Genomic DNA, 21,353 nt, shown 5'->3' on the forward strand with positions numbered 1-21,353 from the left:
CACCTATAACCCAGTACTCTGGAGGCTGAAGAAAGAAGAGTGTTGTGAGGTTGAAGCCAGCCTGGGATATACAGCAAAATTTTGTTCCTCCCTCACTTCTCAAATAACAAACTAGTCAGTAAGAACAGGCACAGGGTTTCCAAGATGAAGAAACTGACGGCAGTGAGCTGCATGCTAGACTGCACCACGCAGGAAGAAGCCTGCAAAAGTCGCTGAGGAAGCCCATGTTTCAGTGTGCAAACACAGGACGTCTGCCCTAGACACATTAATCTAAAATGAGATGGTAATACCCAAACCTCTAAGAGCTGTATTTATCACCATATCAGCCATTTTTCCTGTCCCGACAATAAACAACTATCAAGAACCCTTATTTATGCGCACGCCTTTAATCTGAGCACTTGGGAGGCAGAGAGAGGCAGGCGGATCTCTGGGAGTTCAAGGCCAGCCTGGTCTACAGGAGCTAGTTCCAGGGCAGGTTCCAAAGCTACAGAGAAACTGTGCCTCAAAAAAACCAATCAATAATCAATAAGTAAATATACATAAAAAGAACCCTCATTTATATACAGTGAAAACGAGGCTCCTAAGGCGAAGTGATTGAGAGCTGACCAAGTGAAGAATGTCCTCTCAACTACACAGCACTGCCCACGCACACCGCTCAGTGCTTTCTGTACTGCACCCCTGGACTGCTACCAAGAATGCTGGCTGACTTCAGCTTCCTTCCCTGTGTATTGTCAAGATTTACCTGAATGGAAAGGGAACTGCTGCTTGGCTTCACCGGTGTGTGCATCCCAAATAATGGTAGTCTGAGAATAAAAGGAAAAGAAAACTTATTTTCTCTGATGTTAAAGAATGCAAACACAAGAACAGATACTCATCTGTATTAAAGCAGAAGGAAACTTCAGAGTGAACTTCACTTCAATATTTTTATTCCTCACAGCACATGGCGATCTGCACCCAGGTCAGGGGAATGATCATGATGCGGGTTAACTTTCTGTAATTGATGTCACCAACTTATTGCCAATAACAATTGCTGTTTGTCAACCAAGTATCTGACACTATGCTAGACTGCTTAATAGATTTCACTGCAATAGTGCATTTAATAGAGCTTTTACAGCTTTGAACTTATTATGAACTTATTAGGTTACAGTGAAATGACCTAGTTCGAAATACTGAAACATTTCTCCTTCTTTAAAGCTCACATGTACAAAAAAGAAAAAAAAATGGCTGTTTACATTTTTGATACCACTTAAGGTAGGTCCTGAAGCTGCCTGTGAGAGAGACAAGTACTGGCTCTTCTTCTCCCTCCCCAAATTCCTTTGTTAAAATCACTCACTAGAACTGTGAGTCTAAGGCAGTTTATGTCCCCACCCACAACACCATCCAATTGATAATAACTGAATTGAAAAAGTCTTAAACCATTGCTTACTGAGGGAGGTGTGGTAGAGAAGGACTGAAGGAAAGAGGAGCCAGTGCCAACCAGTTTCTGCTCACTTCCTGGAGCTAGGGAGGAACTGCTTCAATAAGCACAGGAGGACACAGACGGTCCACTGAGTCCCCCCAAACCTATGGTCACCACTGAGATAAACCGGGAAAGCACAGAGAGCTTAGTGATGACATTTCATCAGGTTCAAATCCCAGCAGAAATGAAGAGTGATCATTATCAACACACGATTTCATGAATAGATTTAAGGAAACAAGTAGAGGAGAAATTATTTCTATTACTGCCAAAATTTCATACTGGAAAAAACAGAAGTCTATTTAAGTGATTATCAGGAAAGAAAAAAAAATTACTTTCAAATAGTGTCCTTACAGAGCTTAGCTAAATGTTCATTTACCTTATCTACGCCAGCACTTAGGATGAAATTTCCTTTCTTATTCCATTTTAATGCAAATATAGGGCCTTTATGCTGCCCTAAGGTGCTGGCAAGATTACCTAAAGAAAAAAAAAAAAACAAAAAAAAAACAAAAAAAAACTTTTAAATTACTTCAAACTTTGTAACTTAGAACATCAATACATTTAGAAAAATACGTACCATCTTTAGTCCATATTCTGGCAAATCCATCGTATGACCCAGTTGCTAGAAGTGTACCTTCACTCTGTCAGAGGATACATGTTGTTTATTACACAATTAAGGCCAATTAATTACTACGAATATGTCCGAGGCACATTAGACCCTTATTTATGTGTGAGTGCCAACATAAGCTGGCAAAACACCCTTCCCTGACGAAGCCAGTGTTCTCTGAAAGGCAGTAACTGCTGTGGAGTGGGACTGCAAGGATCCCTCTGCAGAACAGCTCAGATGCCCATGGATGAGTATGGAGGCAGGTAGTAGATTGGAAGGACACCAAAATAATACCGCAAAAATGCTTTTATAAGAAGTAACAAGTAAAATCTTCCAAAATATCTTTAATTCTGATTAGGACTTTAGAAATATGGAGACAAGTTGACCATATAATATCAAATCATCAAATGTCTCCATTCACAGACTATTAAGGCAAGAAGAGAGCACTCACATTCCAATCTAAAGAAGTGACGTCCTTGTTACTGGGAACATCTTGCCCCCCTTCCCGTATGCAATGTCGAAGGACCAGCTGTGTGGGACCACTCGTGCTGTTCTCACTAAGATTCCATATTCTTGCTGTGGAGTCTCCAGACCTTCAAAGTCCAAAAATAGGTTTTAAGTTCTCATGATAATCTCAAGCATTCCAGAATTCAAGCCACACATTTATCATCTGAATAAGAAGCAAACCACCAGGCATAAGCATTTCTAATATTTTTCTTATTCTATATGACAGAGCTCCTATCAAGTAATTCTAAACTTACTTCATAAAGAAATACTACTTTCTAAGGCAGCATGACCATAAGCAAGCAACAAGTGCCTGGAAAGTGCAGTCCATTCAGTAATGCAGCCTTAAATGGTAGTGTAGAGCTGGGTATGATGAAGCAGGCCTATTAATCCCAGGACTCAAGGGTCAACAGTTCAAAGCTAGCCTCAGCAAAACAGTAAATCCTATCTAAAACCAAAGAAAACACCCAACATCTAGAAGCTCTTTTGAAAAACCTACCCTGATGCCAGGAGATCACTAACAGGGTTCCAGGCACAGATGAAAACTTCAGATTCATGGCCCCGTAGCACAACTGCTTTATTGGGAGGGATTTCAACATCCCCATCTACCTCCATCATATCAGTATGATTATCTGCACCACAAAAGCAAAAGTCTGTTAGAGGGAATCACATTTCTGGAAAGTATGAGTGTGCTAGTTTTAACCAAGGCAGTGTCTATGAACACAACAGTGGACATGGAAGTGGCCAGGGCGAAGGGGTGAAAGGGGAGTGAGCCTTGGCACGGCTGGAATGATAATGTGGCTGAATTAAAGTCTATCACAATACTATTCTGAGTTTCTGCCAGCAGGGGTTGCTGATATCATTCATATAACATGAGAGTCATCTTTACTCTTCAATGTCAAAGCCTTACTGTATGTTTAACAGAGAATATTACAGATTTTATTTAGAAATAAGATGCAGATTCAAAATTCATTTAAGAGTAGAAGGGATTCAGAAACATCTAAAAAGAAAATTACAGTGAATTTATCCTTTTGAACCCTCAGGTTCAAAATCTGAGCTGTTTTGTGTGACGTAAGTTGGGGACAGAGGTAAACAGCAGGTATCACTTCAGCTCCAAGAATGGGACATTCCTGTATGGCACAGTATTTTCTGAGAGTGTCTAAACATTCTTAGCTCACTTGTGATGTTGTGTGCTCCATTCTCCTCCCCATTTGCTGTGTTCTCTCCATTTTTTGCAGATCCTTGTTGGTTAGAGGCTGCGGCAGCAGCTGCAGCAGCGGCTGCATGTTGCTGTGCAAGTTTGTCTCTGTAGGCTTGTTGTCTTGTTTGGACTACATCAGGCATAACAGCATCTATCAGGGACAAAGACTCTATAGGTCGACCATCAAATAATGTGCCATCCTGAGGTTGGAAAACCAAGAAAGAAAAATGAGATGCAGCTTCGAGAGTGACATGCACTTCACAAACAGGGCTTCATTCTGAGGAAAACCTGGTAATTTTCTGAACTTGAACAGCAAGGGAAGGAAGAAGAATGATACTGCAAGAGGCAGACACAAACAGCCATCCACTCTATCATTCAGGTCCTGCTAAACTTCGCACAAAGACAACTGTAATACAAGAAGCCATTCATAAAAGCTTAAGCAAATACATAAAATTCAGGTAAAGAAGGCTGCTAGTAAAAAACATCAACCAACAAGACCGGGTCATACAACCGAGGCAGCGTCTCCATCAGGACTCTGAATTCAGGCCTCGGAATAAGTAAGTGCACCTACACTGAACCGAAGCAGATCTTTTTCTTGCTGGTTTTCTTTAAACATTACAGGATAACAATCACATCATACACATGATCTAGATGTGTGCGATATACAAACTTGCCATTTGGTGTAAGTCTAGAGCACCTGCAGAGGATGCACCTGTGGCAAAGTGGGAGGTACTATCCTTGAGGGTACCAACAGGCGCTGGGGCTGCTAACAGCTAAACTCCTTCCACTAACTTTGGGGTTTGGGGTGGGAGGAGGACATGTTCAGCTCTCAAGTAAAAGATAAAGGGAATTCGTTAACATGTTCTAAGTCCTGGATACACATTAAACTTTCTCGCTAGAGCAAAGTTCCGCAGACTCCCAGGGAAGAGCAGGCAGTGTCCTCTGAAGACTGTAAGATCCCTGTCACAGAACCTCATGTTTCCAGCATCCACGTACAGTCCAAACTCAGTGAGTTTGGCTGTGTCATACAAAGCTGATTTACAGAATCAGGAAGCATATAAGATTGTCTCAGGCACCAGTACCATGCTAACACCTGAAACAAACACACTACTTACATATGACCTTAGACATGCAGTTATGAGCATCACGAGTTGGCATCAATGACAAGTAACTGGCTTCCATGAGGGTACATAAAACTAGTTGCCACCAATTTGGTCCCAGTACTATACAGTAAAATTCCTTATGTGTTAAAAATTATTTCTTTGTGCTTAAAGCACTCGTGTATTTGTGTGCACACACAAGCACAGCCCCCACCACTGCCCCCTTCACAAAAGGAATAATCTAGAGACACTGGTCACTACAGCTACAGCTGGAGCAACATAACGGGTGCACTACGAGCACCTTCATCTGTCTGAAGCCAGTGACGGCAAGGTTGGATACTGAAGAAACAAACACATTTAAGAATCAGAATCAGTGTTCGAAATGAAACTCATCTGTCTTACCTCATTTATGCTAACTTCTGCCTCTACATACTGTAGGCCTTTCTGGATGATAGAGATCAATGCGGCAGGTGGGACAAGGGCACCATTTATATTGGACTGACTTATATGGCTCTCTATACCAAAGGTAAATGCGGAATGAGAAAATCCTAAAAGCAAAAGAAAAGATGTGAGAATTTATTTTCCTAGTAACTTCATATTAAATTACAAATGTAACAAACTCCGTAAACCTTCATAATCACATATCATCACCTGAAACTGTAAATGGACAGCCAAAGTAAAATATATGATTTTAACAAAACTCAATGTACTGTTAGTAAGTTAATGAAATCTACTGGCTTACATGGCTCTAGTTTTTCTAAACAAAAGGAATATAGTTTTCCTCAAGAAAATGCAACACATATAAACACTGAAAACCCTTGATAAACACACCTCAACTGCCTTTATAAGACAAACTGAAATCAAGATATATGTAGCAGGTCTTCTATGGTATATTTGAAATTTTAGAGACAAACTGTCAAAAACCTTCAATGCTTTGTGGCTTTTAAAAGACTTAGTTAATAAAAGCACAAGCTACAAAACAATAAAAATAAAGCAAAATTATAACAGACTTGGGCTGGAGATGTGGTTCAGTTAGCAATGCTCGCCTAGCATGCTTAGCCTCAAGTCCTGGGCTCCATCTGAACTTGAAATGCCAGCAGGCAGAAGGCAGAGGCAGAGAGATCAGAGTTCAAGGTCATCTTTGGCTACTTAATGAGCTAGAGACAAACCTGGGCTATGTGTGACGGTTTCCAAAAGAAATAAAAAGCCAAACTGTAACACTTAAATTTTTATTTTATTTTAAAAAAACATTATTTTTATATATCTACCGACTGTTTTTTTTTTAAAAAAATACTAATTTACCATTTAGTAACAACTCATCTAAACCAATGCTTTTAAGAAAAGAACTATGAAATAAAAATTCAGTCTAAGTCTCCTTTAACAATTAGTCCCAGCACCCAGGAAACAGAGACAGAGGTACATTACAGAACATATTCCAGGACAACCAGGGGCTCGCTGCACTGAAAGACCATTCAAAACATTAAATAACTAAAAAAAAAAAATACCTAAAAACATGAAACTCATATAGCCGATATCTTTACATTAGCCTCATACTTTGATGAAAATCTAGTACAATGAGCAACGTAAAGTTCCAGACTGGATTGCGATTAAGCACATTTTAAGGGTTTTGCATTTAATCTGAGGTCATGAAGATGGATGAGGCAAATATGGCTGTGAGACAAGGGCGGAAGACACTTTTCTGAAGTATCCTTCAAGAATCCCAAGTTCCTAAATCAGGTAGGTAGGTAGGTTCCAGATCACTAGCACAAAAGGGCAAGACTAAGTCCAGGAGGCATTAGGAGAGATGCCTGGAGATGAGGCAATGAAGTCATAGATTGGAGATTTCTGTGTATATAACGTGGCAGTCCCCAAATAAGTTCTTCAACAAACCAAAAATGGGGTGGGGACAGCCACCTGGGAAGCCTTTGAAATAGAAGATGCCATTATGGAAAGTACATTAGATCTTTATTATGTTATATTATGAACTCAGGCTCGGCAAGAGTCACAGGACACAGTAAAGATTCAAATCCATTCTGCATCGTGATTCTCTTGAAAAGTCAAAATATGGCATCAAGATTACACTTGAGAGAGTCATCATCACTGTTCAGTTGTTCCTCAGGGGCTGAGAACAGGGACAGCACATTAAGAAACACCAGGGCACCTCACTAGTTTTACTGCCAGAACTGAGAAGGTGGTTATATTCATTTGAGATCATAAACTGAGTAAAACTTGTTCTTTCTACAGCCTCGTTGAATACAACATTACTCAGAACTACCCGATTCTAGGCCCTATCCAACTTCCTTCCAGTAGCAGACACAACTGTGTTTTAAGCAGGAAAGTGGCGTATGAACAGCGTTTGTTTCTCCAGTTATGGTGAAAGGCTCATGGACATCTCCAGCCACTGCAAATGTGCTCCAAATGATCTCAAGAAGTAAGGGGACAACTCAGAGCGAATATTGGGGGGCTCTGGGATGGCTTCTCTAGCGCCACTCATCTCCTACCACCATGAGGTCAGCACACTAGAAACTCCCCCCTTTTCATGTTCAATCATCAAATTAAACCATCCGACCTGCACATTCTTGAGACTCTCTCTGCACCTGTCCTTGTCTTCTAGGACTTCACCCTCTCCTTGGACTGCACCTGCCCTAAACCCGTTCTTCTCTCCTTCCTTCAGTCAGCTAAATAATCATCTTCAAACTGACAGCATCATTTCACAACCCCTGTTGTAGTCCCCTTGGCCATCACAATAAAGACTTGTATAGCACAGACAACTACTTCTGGATGGTAGTCCCACCTTTCTCCGTAGTTTCATCTCCCCAACTCCACTGAGAAGCCCCACTCACAGTGCACACATTAAGTCTACAAAACAACAGCCAACGTCTCCACCATGCTCCACTACCCCGATGGTCCTCTTCTCCTTTACTTATCAGTTTCTCCTGCACTTTGCAAATTAAACAAACCACATACAGACTACTCCATGTAGACCCCGAGAAAAGTTTAAATACAGTAATCCTTTAAATCTGGGAAAAAAGTAAGTTACCTATTTAATCATCTGGTAAATCATAATGCTACTCCACCATTTTGGCATATGTAAAAATCTGTCACTCCAGAAAAGCCATAGTCTTTGTTAAAAGACAACTAAAACTTGAACCAGGTTTACGCTCCCCTAAAGTTCCCATTCATTTGATGAAAATGTTCTTTTTCAGGGACAACCTTAGATTTACGCAGGAGCAAATGAAACTGCTTAAATCTGCAAACTGGTGAAATCTGGCTTATTAAAAATCAGCAGCCTTTCGTTTCACAGACAAAAGTGAGTCTGACAGAAGCAGCACCCCATGATGAATGCTAAGGTAACAAAAAGTGGGAGGCAGAGGAGCTCCTCAAGAGGGCTGAGGTAGAAACCAAGAAGTCAAATGTCACAGTTTGTCACAGGAACAAACAGTGGCAGGGTGTGTATGTGTGTACCTCAATTACATAGGCAATCATACAGCTCCTGTTTTTCTACACTGCTTGGTTAAGCAAGTGCCTTCTAGAGACAAGTTGGGTTTTAAGAGGGGAATGAGCTCTCCAGAACCTCGCAACTCTACTTTGTAAGCACAAAAGATGAGAGTTTTTGAAAAAAGGGGAAAATTGGTTCTTGAAAATATTTTTGGTATAGGGCATGTGGATAAGCAAGCAAACAACTTTTTTCCCCCTTAAGGAAATTTCCCCCTTAAGCTTAAATGAACACAGCAGTGTCCTAGGAGGGAGATGAAGCTGACTACTCAAGGTCCTGTTTAAGCTCCATGCCAGTACTGCTCAGAAACTGTATCCTGTTCACATTACCCATACCCCTTTAGCTGGGCCTTCTAGACCCACCTTTTGGAAAAGACAGTGTTGTGGTGTCAACAGAGAATGTTCAACTCTGCATAGCTACAGAGACCACTCACACACAAGCTACACAGTTTTGTGCCCTAAATTTCGATTTTAAAAATTAAGTTCAAGACTGAGAAGCTTGGTGCTAGAACGTTTTGACAGAAGGGCTTAGTTTGTGTGAGCCTTAGCATTCTCCAGGCCCTCAAACAGACAAAACAAGCCCACTAACTACTTTAGAGTTTATATTACTATTAGAGTCGCCGAACTATTTAGCCAGGACCACAACATTGAGTCTGGGAGTCATTCATGCCTCAGCCCGACACCTTGCTTTTCATAATGCTCACTCTTGTAAAGACTCTTATCTTGGATGTCTTATATGATGTAGGAGGGTGATCTGTCTATGTGTTACTTTCATTGGTTAATAAAGAAACTGCCTTGGCTTCTGCCTTGGCTTTTGATAGGACAGCAGCTTAGATAGGCGGAGTAGACAGAACAGGATGCTGGGAGAAAGAAGCAGAGACAGGCAGATGCCATGGAGCCAGCTGCCAGGTCAGACAGGCTGAATCTTTCCCGGTAAGCCACCACCTCGGTAAGCCACCACCTCGTGGTGCTACACAGATTATTAGAAATGGGTTAATCAAGATGTGAGAATTAGCCAATAAGAGGCTAGAACTAACAGGCCAGGCAGTGTTTAAATGAATACAGTTTCCGTGTAATTATTTTGGGTGTAAACTAGCCAGGGAGTCGGCAGTCCGCCGCTCCTCTTTGCAACATGTATACATGACTTTGGCCATGTGTGGTTTTTTTCTTCAAAAGATACACATGTGCACATGTGCGTGCATGTTGAGAGAGAGTAAGAGGATGGGGGAGGAGAGGAAGAAGGAGGGAGAACTTTAAAGGATGTCCTTATGATCATCACACTACTTTCCAAAGAACTATGCAAAGACATAAAGCCACAAACGACACACGCTTCTATATACTTGTGTCACGCTGTGCCAAAAGTAATAATAAAACACACAGAAGAAGAAAAATGAGTACTCTGGCAACTTTTCCATATAAAATGGTCATTCCACTAATAAAATAAGAAAAACTGATTTGAAAGTATAAAAGTCCTTTAATTAGGTCAACCCTAATTTTTATTTTATTATACACTTTATTATAAAGAAACACAAATGCTGACCTGCACTTCTGTAGCTAGTCATCTTCTCATAAAAAAACAGACAAAATAACAAAGACAACAGAGGAAAACTGAGGCTAGACACAGACATTTCCTGCCCTATTCTTAAGCACAAAGGTGAATTACTGATTGCCAGTTTAACCTGCGAAGTGAGGGTTAGTTGGGGTAAGGAAGGTTCATATCTAATCACCTGGACACGAGTCAACAGAAACTGCACTGTTGCTCGGTTACTGATATTTGGTTACACTACTGAGGTTAACAGAAAACTACCAGAGAAGAGAAATGAGTGACCTGTGACTAGGGTACAGACACTCAATGCTAAACACCTTCTCCTTGTTCTGTGCCTGAGTTAACAGGGTTTGGAGAGGTGATCTTATAACTGAAACACAGGCCCAGGATTCCATGTCTGAAATGGCCAAATGTGCTACTGACTGCAGATGCTGGAACATCTGCATTCCTGTAATGAGACTGTCTCTTGGAGATGAGATCCACACTTAAACAAATTCATTTATGGTTTAAGAAAATCTAGAGGTGTTCTTTGGAATAGTATAGCTGGTATGGTATTTTAACTGAGACCTGTTAACATGAGATCAGACGAGGGATTTTCTACTTGCACTAAAATAGTTATTACATAATACTGGATTCTGAAGCACTTTGGATTTCAGATTTTTGGATCAGAGGGGCCCACTTTCTACATCACTTGGATAATCAAAAAGTGCTATGGCCCATACCTAGGAGGTTACAAACGTGAGAGGCGAGGTACAAGAGCGATGGCATGGAGGCTCAGTTCTAAAACCATAAGAGCTTTTTCCCTATGACTTTCCAACATCACAGCCTAGTGATTTAATGGCTTTAGTAGTGGTAAGTGCATTTTGATTTTCAATTTCTACTTAGTCAATCCTAAGATTCATCCATTTCACGCTTTTAAGAGTTTCGTTCAGACAGTGTTTCTCTGCATAGCCCTGGCTGTCCTAGAACTCACTCTGTAGAGCAGGTTGGCTTCAAACTCCTGAGTGCTGGGTTTAAAGGTGTGTGCTATCACTATCCAGCTGAAATTTTATCTTCTTAGACAAAGTAGATAAAAGAACAAATACCAGAAAGGTCACAAGAAATTACCAAGGAAAATATTTAACATTCCCACCCAACAAATAAAACTGAATGTGGGTGGAGTGGTAGGAAATATTCAAACCAGGTTAGCTTAAGTGAATGCTGTGCCTGGCTTAAACGCCATGACTCATCATGGACCACTGGGTAGCTAATGCATAGGGTGGTCAGGTGAGTCAATAGGGTAAGCGAATTCACACCCGAGGCAAACACTAACTAGAGGAGGAACACTGGTTCAAGTCAACCCTTACTTACATGTAACAAATACTTCACATTTTTAAAGTTATCTCAAAAGGAAGAAGTTACTTCCTAATAGGTATATGCTGCACTGGGTTGGCATTCTAAAAAAGCTGAATGGTGGGGACCCCAGCAACTTTCTTATCACAAACTTAAGTGAGACAAAATTGAGAAGTATGAAGTGATAATACTTAATAAAATTCCAATGATAAATAACACTTTTGTCTTCATCTTGACAGGGCAGGGACAGCCAATTTGAAAAGGCAAGCCCAGCTAAATATTTAAAGCTATCACGATGCCATTCCTTTCAACAAGCAACCCATCTCTGAATTTAGTCATCTGGAGGCAAATCATGTTTTCTAGTGTTAATAGTATAAAATATTTTAAGACTAAAAATAGCTTCATTTCTTCTAGATATAAATGCCAGTCTAGTTAACATTAAACACATTATTCAGGGGAACAGATGTTACAAGTTCTTACTGAAAATTGTCACTTCTTGCTGTGGGACAATAGTCTATATCGTCACTTGTATTTTAATAAAACGCTGATTGGTCAGTAGCCAGGCAGGAAGTATAGGTGGGGCAACAAGAACAGGAGAATTCTGGGAAGGGAAAAAGTTATTCTGTAGTCGTCACCCAGATGCAGGGTCGCAGATGCCTCGCTGATGAAACTACCAAGCCATGTGGCTAAAGTAGACAAGAATAATGGGCTAATTTAAGATGTAAGAATTAATTAATAAGAAGTCTGAGCTACTAAGTCAACCAGTTTATAATTAATGTAGACCTCTGGGTATTTCTTTGGGACTGAATGACTGTGGGACCGGGTGGGACAGAAACCTCTGTCAATAACTTCTAAGTCAATTATTTATCAAAACAGAACTAGAGCTTCCTAAGGTTTCTCTCGCCTGAGAACCAGAACGAGACACTTTAGTTCAGTCATTTCACACACGAGTTCTCTAAGATTATCTGCCATGGTCTCCTTTCTCTCCATCTCCTGGGCTCACTTACTACATAGGGAACACAATAAGGAGTAAGAAGGGTTTTGGTGTGTGTATTATTAGATATTTCAAGAGAAAAAGTTATGACTCAAACAACATATCATATTGTTTAAATATTTGACTGACTGCTATGAGTACCCCTGAAGTCAATGGTGCAGATACAACTGAATCCTACAATTCCAGAGATGACCACAATCACGTAACACTAGATGGCAGAACCAAGGCTGAACTCTCTGGACAAAAGGTAAGCGCCCAGTTCTACAGTCAATGGAGTTTGTTGTGGCTGGGATTCTAGGTTGCAATGATTTGACCTAAACAGTTGCCTTTCCAATACACCAAATGAGACTTTTATCACAACCCCCCATTCATCAGTTCTTCACACTGTTTCTGTCTGCTTGTCCAAAGGCTTCAAAACTTTGGCTTGACAGACGGTGATATTCAAGAGTAGAAAACCATAGTATCCCTGCAACAAACCTTTCCCATGGCATGGTGTTATACAACTAGCAAACACTTTCACAGGCGTCGTTTCAAACAGTCATGAGGGCCACTATTTTGTCACTTGATTCGTCATCTTAAACAGTCTCTGGAAATCTCCCTTTGCATCTGTCTTCCCTCTCAGCTTAAATCCCAAAGCTTCCCAATAGGTCATTCACTGAGCTCATTCCCTCTCCAAGGCTGATTAGTCTCCCTCTTTCCTTCCATGGTTGGTCACTCTAGTCTCTGAGCTCTTTCCCTCCCTGATCTTTCTCATCAGACATCATCTTCTCAGATACTCAGAGAGAAACAGTGGTAATTTCTTTACCTACTCCAGCAACACTTCCACTCATAGTTTTGCTTCTACCTTATGATTAGATATCTTTATCTAGAAAACTTGGATCATCTCAACATTAATTATAAACCACATTCAATGATCTATATTAATAACTATACCAATACATCAATTAGAATTCAAATCAAAATATATTTAATAAATTGAGATTCATACTTAAAATATTAATTTAGCTTTTAAGATTCTAACAATGAGTAGGAAAATTAACTGTGCATATGTAATATACATTACCAAGTTGATGGTATCTGAGTTTTTCTAAACACATGCCATGCCACTTCATAACACTTTAATTATTAAAAATGACCTCTGAACATTAAAAGACAAACTGCTAGTTATATTTGCCTGAGATGATCCCAACATATTTGAAAGAGTCAGAGAGTTAAACCATGCAGCAAACACAGATGTAAAACGGGCAGTCCAGACATCAAGAAACAGACAAAGCTTAACGGTTTGGACTGGCACAAATTTCAAATGCATAAAAAAATTATTTCGAGAATAGTAAAAGAATTTGAGGCCTATTACTTTGCAGAAGTACTCACCTGACTCTTGCAAGTACCTATACACCAAGAAGTTGACCTCATCGCTGCTTATACTCATCTTTATTTCCACTTAAACCATGAGGTCACAACACAGGATAAAACCCTAAAAATAAAACAAAGTTAATTATTTTCTCAGTAAAATGATATTAAAACGAAATGTAAACAACATTTAATTTTATTAAACAATGTTAAACAAAGGTTCTTCATTGCCTTGCAAATCAACAGTTATTTCCACTGATAGTGAAAGGATTAACACAATCAAAGCATAACTAGTGCTGTTTTTCTATAACAACATCCTGTCAAGAAAAAAATTCACAAAGGCCTTCAACATTGCATGTAATATAAAATTTACGCTTTTTAAGTCTCCTTAACTAGGAAAAAAAAAAAGAAAAGAAAGATTTAAGATTCAAGATAATCAGCCACTGAACACAGGCAGTTTTAAAGCAGTCAGCAAGGGGGCGCTCGGCTGTCTCCTCTGACTGTCATGTCTACACATCTAGCAGACTTGCTCTCTACACCCCAGAATCTCTTAACATGGTGTTTGAGTCTTAAGATCTGGATATGTATAAAAGCAGGAAACTGGAACACAGTTCTTAGAATGCCACATTCTCTTACTGGATAGGGAGGGGTGGGGCAAGAAGGACACTATGACATGACTTAAGTATATATAATCATAAATCTATTCTCACAATTTAAGAAGTGGTCAGAAAACTTCTCGTAAGAGCACGCAATAAATAGTTGATGTTCTGTCAGCCATGCAGTCTGTCACAACTACTTGGTGTTACCGTGTGGTGCAAAAACAGTAAATACAAATGAACATGGCTGTGTTCCAATAAAACTTTATTTGTGGATACTGAAGCTTATATTTTACAATAACTGTGTTAAATTATATTAGTCTTCTTCCCTGCCCCCAAGAACACTTTTTAAAGTGAAAACAAAACAAACAAACAAAAAACAAAACCTCTCTTTGATTTTGGTCCTTTTGAGAGAGGTGGTGGGATAGATTTGTCCCACTGTGTACTAATCTGATTCAAAAATCTACTCTGGCACTTACACAGAAAAAAGACACATCAAACACGTGGGCTTGTGCTAACTGTCCTGCTACATTGTGGCTCTTGTGTATGCATGGCCCTTGCCTATCACACTGGGTAGATGTGGATGCAGAAGTAAAGGAACCTTCTGACAGATATGTTCCAGAGTCAACTGCACCATGGCCATCCTGATTCATAGAGAAAAGTGCCAATGTTCTCCTTGGTTGAGGAGAACTAAATTTCTAATTCCTTGTGGTACTGTGTGTGGATTAGATGTGCTAACAGAAACAGTACTGAAAAGGCTGCGGCACTCACATAGAATTGAACCTGCTGAAGGCTACCTGAACTACAAGCAAATTTCAGACATCTGACAAACACAACAAGGTTATGGCCACACCCCACAACCTTCCTGGTTTGTGGGAGAAAAATCTCTCTCTTTTTTTTTTTTTTGCAATCACTCAATGCAACTTGAAAAACATTAAGTGCACACAAATTAGGCAGTGTGTCTAAGGAAGTAAAGGATGTGAAATATGGGTGCTTCACAGGAGCCATGGATGGCACAATGTGGAAGATCTAGGGCCTGAATTCCACTCTTTTGAGTATAGCTTTGTGACCATGGCATACATACTTCTTATTAGTTTGGAATAGTAGGAAAAATAAAGGGGGGGGGGAGATTTCCATTTATAGAGTACTTGTTAGACAATAGGTAAAAGACCTGGTTAAATATACATTGATTTTCCTTTTCAGTATTATTTTCCTCATTTCAATGTGGCAAGATTCACATATAAGAAAATCATTCCTATGGGCAAGGCAATGTACTCAAAACCACTTATATACTAATTTCTGATGACTACTAGAAGTGCAAGACACAGTGAGACCAGTGAGAGAAGCTCAGCACTGGGTCTCTCTGCTAAATCCAAGTCTTTACCCATGTCATCAACCTATATGAACAGTGAAAGCTGTCACAGTTTACACACAACACTATCTTAACAAACGGCATCACATCCTCAAAGGCAACCAGAACATGTCATACACAGGCAATGAAATCCCTCCTGAACAAGACCTCAGAAATACACAACAGCATCATCTACTAACACAATCCTGACTCCCCAGTGAACTCTCAAATGCATCATTCATCTGTGGCCATGGTGCTCACTAGGCCCACATGAAGTGCGCTGTCAAGCTGACTTTATGAAACCAAGACACATTGTGATAACAGCACCTCTTCAACATGGTGGAGTCATTATGCCTTTCAACCCCAAACACCAAATAGTATAACTAGGAACAATAGTCTGTGTGCAAGCGTACAGAAAGTGACCCACCTTGCATGTAACTCTAATGGAGACATGGTCTTTCAAGGTCTCTAAGTTCACATAAAGATATGTGGGTCTTACTGGGCTGGTTCCCTTCTAAGAGACACACTAGGGATACACGGGCACAGAGGAGCCTCAGAAGATACTGACTATAATGGTGCCTTGACCTTGGATTACCCAGGATCCTGAGAAAAGGTTTCTTTTAGCCACTCAGTCAGTGGTATTAGCTCCAGCTAATGTAAAATTACTATTGTTTGGTTTTGTTGTCTAAGGGGAAGGCTTAGCTGTGGCCTTCAGGATCACTCAAGGGGAACAGATGAACTCAGTACATTAGCACCTAGTATCTCCTGCCAACCAATACCCTCCCCTCATAAAACAACACTGAACACTGGAACAACACTGAGAGTCCTCTACTCTCAATTTCCCACTTCATTAAAAATAATGAAAACCCCATCAATAGTTAAAGTAATGCCATTTTGTAGACATAAAGTACTTGGAAAGAAGGAAAGCTTTGAGACAATTTTTACATTTTCTAAAACGTACCTTAAAAGACAAGTAATTTCTAGTGTTTTAAGACTAAATAATATCCTGCTTATAAAAGTCCATTTGTAAACTGTAAATCAAATAAAACATGAAGATTTTACTGTGATTAGACAATCTCAGGAAAAAAGCCCCTGAATGAAATGTATGCTTCAGTTGGTTAATAACTAATCAAAAATAAATTTAAACTCCAGTCTAACAAAATCAAATCAATCCTTTTTCTGCCCTTTTTTTTTTTTTGAAACAGAGTCTATGTGGCCCTGACTGGCCTGAAACTCACTCTAACTCAGAGAGAGATCTTCCTGCTTCTGCCTCCAAAATCCTGGGATTAAAGGTGTGACCCATCATGCTTGGAGAAATCAACTTCTTAAAGCATCAATAGCTAATAGTATCAACACTGACTTGTGCTGGCAGTCTATCTAATCAAAACAACAACTCTCCAAGTTGAGAAGAAGCAGGAAGAGTATAGCTCAGATCCCCAGAGCCATGTGAAAGCTGGACACTGTAGCGTGAGTCCCTAAGCCAGCATTCACAGTGTGCGAGGGAAAGCAGAGACAGGAGCATCTCAGGTGCTGGCAGCAAACAGCAGCGTCGGAGGGGAGGAGTCATCTTCTACATGCACACTATGGCACACTGTGCCTAATACACACAAGAGCATGGAAGAGCCATCTGGGGGATTTTAAAAAAAGAAGAAACCTGATTCCTAAATTAAGGATAAATGCTATTTAAACTGTATTTTCAATCATAATATGAAATACACAGTAAAATGAAAAAAAATTCATTAAAAGTCACTGGATCTACATCTTGTATTTTTCACAAGGTATATTTAATACTTTAAATATAATGCCCCAGTACAGATAAAGTACACTTGGCAAGATGTTCCTTACACAAAACAGTACTTACTTTTTGTATTTATACTTAATTGTGTTTTTTGTTACACAAGATAGTCACCAGTGTTTGATACTAGAGAACACTACACTGAAATCCCAAATTAGCCATTTCAAAGGGTCTTAGCAATATATCTAGAAAAATTTACAACCAGAATTTATAAGCCAACTGGATCAATTAACAATAACTATTCTCCTATTGAGAAGACCTGTGGTGACCTACTTCATAGTTCAGATGTCGTCTATAACTTCCAAAACATAAAGGAAGAAGGACTCTTTACAGAAGTATCTAAATCTCTCTGAAACAGACTATACAGGAACACATTAAGTGCTGAATAGCTGAGTAAACTCTAGTCCAAATACATACATGGGGAGCACTGAAGGGTGAGATCCAGTAGACAGAGAGCGGGCCACAAAATGAAACTGCAGGATTCAAAGTAAACAAACCACTTTTTTGCTGAGAAAGAACGTGAGAAAGTCCAGTAGGGGAAGCAAACTAGTATTAGCATAGAAAGCTCATGGGCATAGAAAGATAGCACAATCACCTCAAATGAAACCAATCCAATATATTGCTGCAGCTTCAATCTTACAAGAAAGACTCAACACAGGCCACACTCTCCAAAGACTGATCAATCAGCAGAAGAGCTGAGCACTGTGTTCGAACTTCAGGAACAGTAGAGAAAACCATGCTTGGTCAAACCAAGATTATAACGATGTTTTTGAAACCATTTCCAGAATAAGGAGGTTAGCAAGCAAAACTAAGAGTAATGAACCTTCAGTAAGTTGAGAAAAGTGTTCACACACTGTTGTCCTTAGAATTTGTAGAAGAAAAAGAGTGAAGATCTGTGCCTAATGGTCCTGGTTAGCAAACAGTGGTAGATGGGGACTAAGGGTCTAGTGAAGTGCAAAGAGAAGACTAGTATAAAGAAGGGACCAGCTTCGACCCTAACAGACAACAGGAGCCTGTTCAAGTCAAAAGAGTGCTTCAGCTATATTTGGTGTTTAGTAAGGGATAATACAGATCTTGGAAAGTGGGGAAAAGCAATAAAGGTAACAGCACTTCCTCCAGGGTTTTCTGCTCTGAAAACAAGCAGGCAAACACACAAAACAAAAATCTACTCCATAATCACCAGAAGCCAGATATTGTAGAATCCTGCCAGGGACATTATACAATCTCTACCTGCCACGAGAGGCAAGTATCCTGTGGGAAGATGTGTCCTCCCCACTTCACAGCAAACGTCTCACTGTTACAGCTGTTCGAGGTATTCACAGCTTCAGGTAAAACATAATAAATACCCGGCAAATTCAGTGCAGTATTGGATCTTAGGATGAGGTGTACAGAATTTTACAGCGTCCTGGAGGCAAACTTCCTTTTCTCACAGGGTTGACATTTGCAGACATTACCTAGCAATGATGAGCTTCCCATCTCACAGGTAGAAACACACATTATGAATTTTCCATCGCTATGCACGACAACAAAACCAAACAAAAAGATCTCCCTGGAGAATTAATTGCATTAATATTTTATCACCAGTGTGATCTATACCAAGTTCACGTAAGCCTCTGCTTCTGGGGCTGACCTGGCTGCACCCTTTAGTTAGTTCACACTTCAAAATACAGAAGAATGGCTTTTCAATTGGCATTTCACAGATATCTTTACAGATGAATAAGGTAAACTCTTATTTTCAAGAAAATACTAAATTTGTTGACAAAGATTAAACTTAAGCTTAAAATTAAAAGTTTTGAAATTTTGGAAACATTGTCCTAAGTTTGCTAATACCCCAATGCGTAATCTTAGTGAGAACAGTAGTAAAGTAACGGCTCTGATGTTTTGATATCGTATCACAGGCTTGGGAAAGGTTTTCCCAACTTAATCTTTTTCAAACGACCACTACAAAATTTACAAAATTATGAGAAATAGAGGTATGTTAAAAAGTTTGAGAAAGGGCCAGGTGTGGTGGTATACATTATTAATCCAGCACTGAACAGCAGAGGCAGTGGATCTGTGAATTTGAGGCCATCCTGGTCTAGACAAGAAGCTCTAGGCAAGCCAAGGCTGCATAGTGACACCCTGTCTTGGGGTGGGGAGTGTGGAGGCTTGAGAAAAGCTGGTATATTTTAACATGAAATGGGGCAGAGAACCCAGCCTTAGACGGCGGAGGAGCTCCAGAGGATCAGATGTGCTGGCCTCTTCAGGAACTACTCCCCCCACCAACACACACAAATAATTAATAATAACAACAACAAAATCAAAACATACACATTTCCCTGATATGATTTCAGAGCCAGCGTCACATGAGCCCTGACAAAGAACTGCTCATCTGCTGAGACTGAGCCTAGTAATAAAGAAGACTACCAAATTGATTCTAAAAATAAATTCTGGTTTCAATTTGGAAACTTTCCAGCTCTCTGCACAGCCAGGGCTCCCCATGTTTCAACTGCAGCAATAATTCTTCACACCCGAATTCAGAGCAGATGTGAATGTACAGCTGTGCATCAAGCCAGAGATTAAAGGATTTGCAAAAACATAAAACAATTGCTGATCTAAATACTTGGAAAACACTTTTATTTCATAAAACACATGATTTGCATGGAGTTTTGTTAAAATGAGAATTATATTTTTAACACTTTTAGCATCTGATATTGTAAATACCAATACAACATATAACCCATATCAAATAAAAAATAAAAATCAAGAGTCCTCTGAGGTCACTAAATCAAGGCTGTAACGGGACTGCGGACGCCTGAGGATGCTGGTGTAAAACTCCACACCTTCCTAGCAATGGCTGTTATCATCTCTTTGTCAAAGTCAGTTTTCCGGGGAGAAGGGAAGCTACCTCACTACCTCACATTAGGCCACAAGAATTATTCAGATTTTAACCTGACCTAAATCTTTCATTTATGCTCGTGTGAGAATACACATTAGCTATCCCCCCAAATGTATTTAATAAAACAGATACTAACTTAAAAACCATAAATCAGTATGCAAAAGAGCTTGTTTTAATTAAATATATGGCATTTAACTCTGAACTATCAGAAGTAAAAATAATTTTTTCTGAGGCTACACCTCTGTATATGGAGCCCTCTACAGATATAACAATTGTTATATTGAAAATAATGAAAATGAGTTTTTTAAGTCATCATGCATTCCACAAATTTTACTGAGTTTTACATTATATGCCTGTCATTGTCCTATACTAATACAGAGACTCATTAACATTAAAAATAAATTGGGAGGCGAGAGAGACGGCTCAGCAATCAAAAGCACTTTTTGCTCTTATAGGGAATCGGGATTCAATTTCAAGCAAGCACTTGGCAACGTCAAACATCCATAATGGTGGTCCAAAGGGACCTGGTACCCTCCTCAGGGACCAGGCAAGCACATGGTGCACTACAAGCACTCATGCAAAACACTCATACATGTAAAATAAAAATAAATAAATCTGAGGTCAGCTGTGATGGCATACGCCTTTAATCCCAGCAATCAGCTTGCAGAGAGAGGCCACCTCTATGAGTTCAAGAGCAGCTTGGTCTACATAGTGAGTTCCAGGACAGACAGGGCTATGTAGAGACCCTGTCGCCAAATAGATAGATTAGGTACATGGACAGACAGACAGACAGATTAAAAAAAAAATAGTAACAGGGAAAACAACTGAGAACAACAATGACATGTTAACATGTTCATGATAATATAGTATTATCCTATGTGCTATCTAAAAAGAATCAGTCAAAGGAAGGGAATACATTAGAAAGCGGAAGCAGCAGCAGTCACTAAAGAGACAGACCTTGGAACCACATTCTAGACTGCATTGCCCATTCTGTGACAGCTCCTACTCTGACAGTGGACTGGGTGGGGAAGCACAGCTTCTCTGCTGCAGGGGTTCAGCTACTCAGACCCATTAGCAATCTCTTTCTCAACTTAAAATTGAGCTCTCTCTCATGCTTTTCTTCCCTAAGAGATGATGGTCAAAGCTAA

At 39.8% G+C, this 21,353-nt stretch overlaps 1 protein-coding gene across 7 annotated transcripts in view; it reads right to left on the reverse strand.

The window, feature by feature from the left end:
* Tbl1xr1 (TBL1X/Y related 1) overlaps positions 1 to 21,353 on the reverse strand; it is a 135,410-nt gene that overhangs the window by 19,824 nt on the left and 94,233 nt on the right. For all 7 annotated transcript variants that reach the window (XM_085682286.2, XM_085682287.2, XM_087899638.1 and 4 more), the window contains 8 exons: positions 13,607 to 13,709; positions 5,271 to 5,416; positions 3,746 to 3,968; positions 3,067 to 3,199; positions 2,515 to 2,656; positions 2,034 to 2,097; positions 1,836 to 1,933; positions 743 to 803 (listed from right to left, as the gene is read on the reverse strand). In XM_085682286.2, coding sequence (XP_085538412.1) covers positions 743 to 803; positions 1,836 to 1,933; positions 2,034 to 2,097; positions 2,515 to 2,656; positions 3,067 to 3,199; positions 3,746 to 3,968; positions 5,271 to 5,416; positions 13,607 to 13,664 — 925 coding nt within the window. In that variant the 5' untranslated portion in view covers positions 13,665 to 13,709. The remainder of the gene's footprint in view (positions 1 to 742; positions 804 to 1,835; positions 1,934 to 2,033; positions 2,098 to 2,514; positions 2,657 to 3,066; positions 3,200 to 3,745; positions 3,969 to 5,270; positions 5,417 to 13,606; positions 13,710 to 21,353) is intronic.

The sequence above is a fragment of the Myodes glareolus genome, chromosome 20 (genome assembly GCF_982192425.1).
Source record: "Myodes glareolus chromosome 20, mMyoGla1.1, whole genome shotgun sequence".
In the NCBI taxonomy this organism is placed as follows: Eukaryota; Metazoa; Chordata; class Mammalia; order Rodentia; family Cricetidae; genus Myodes; species Myodes glareolus.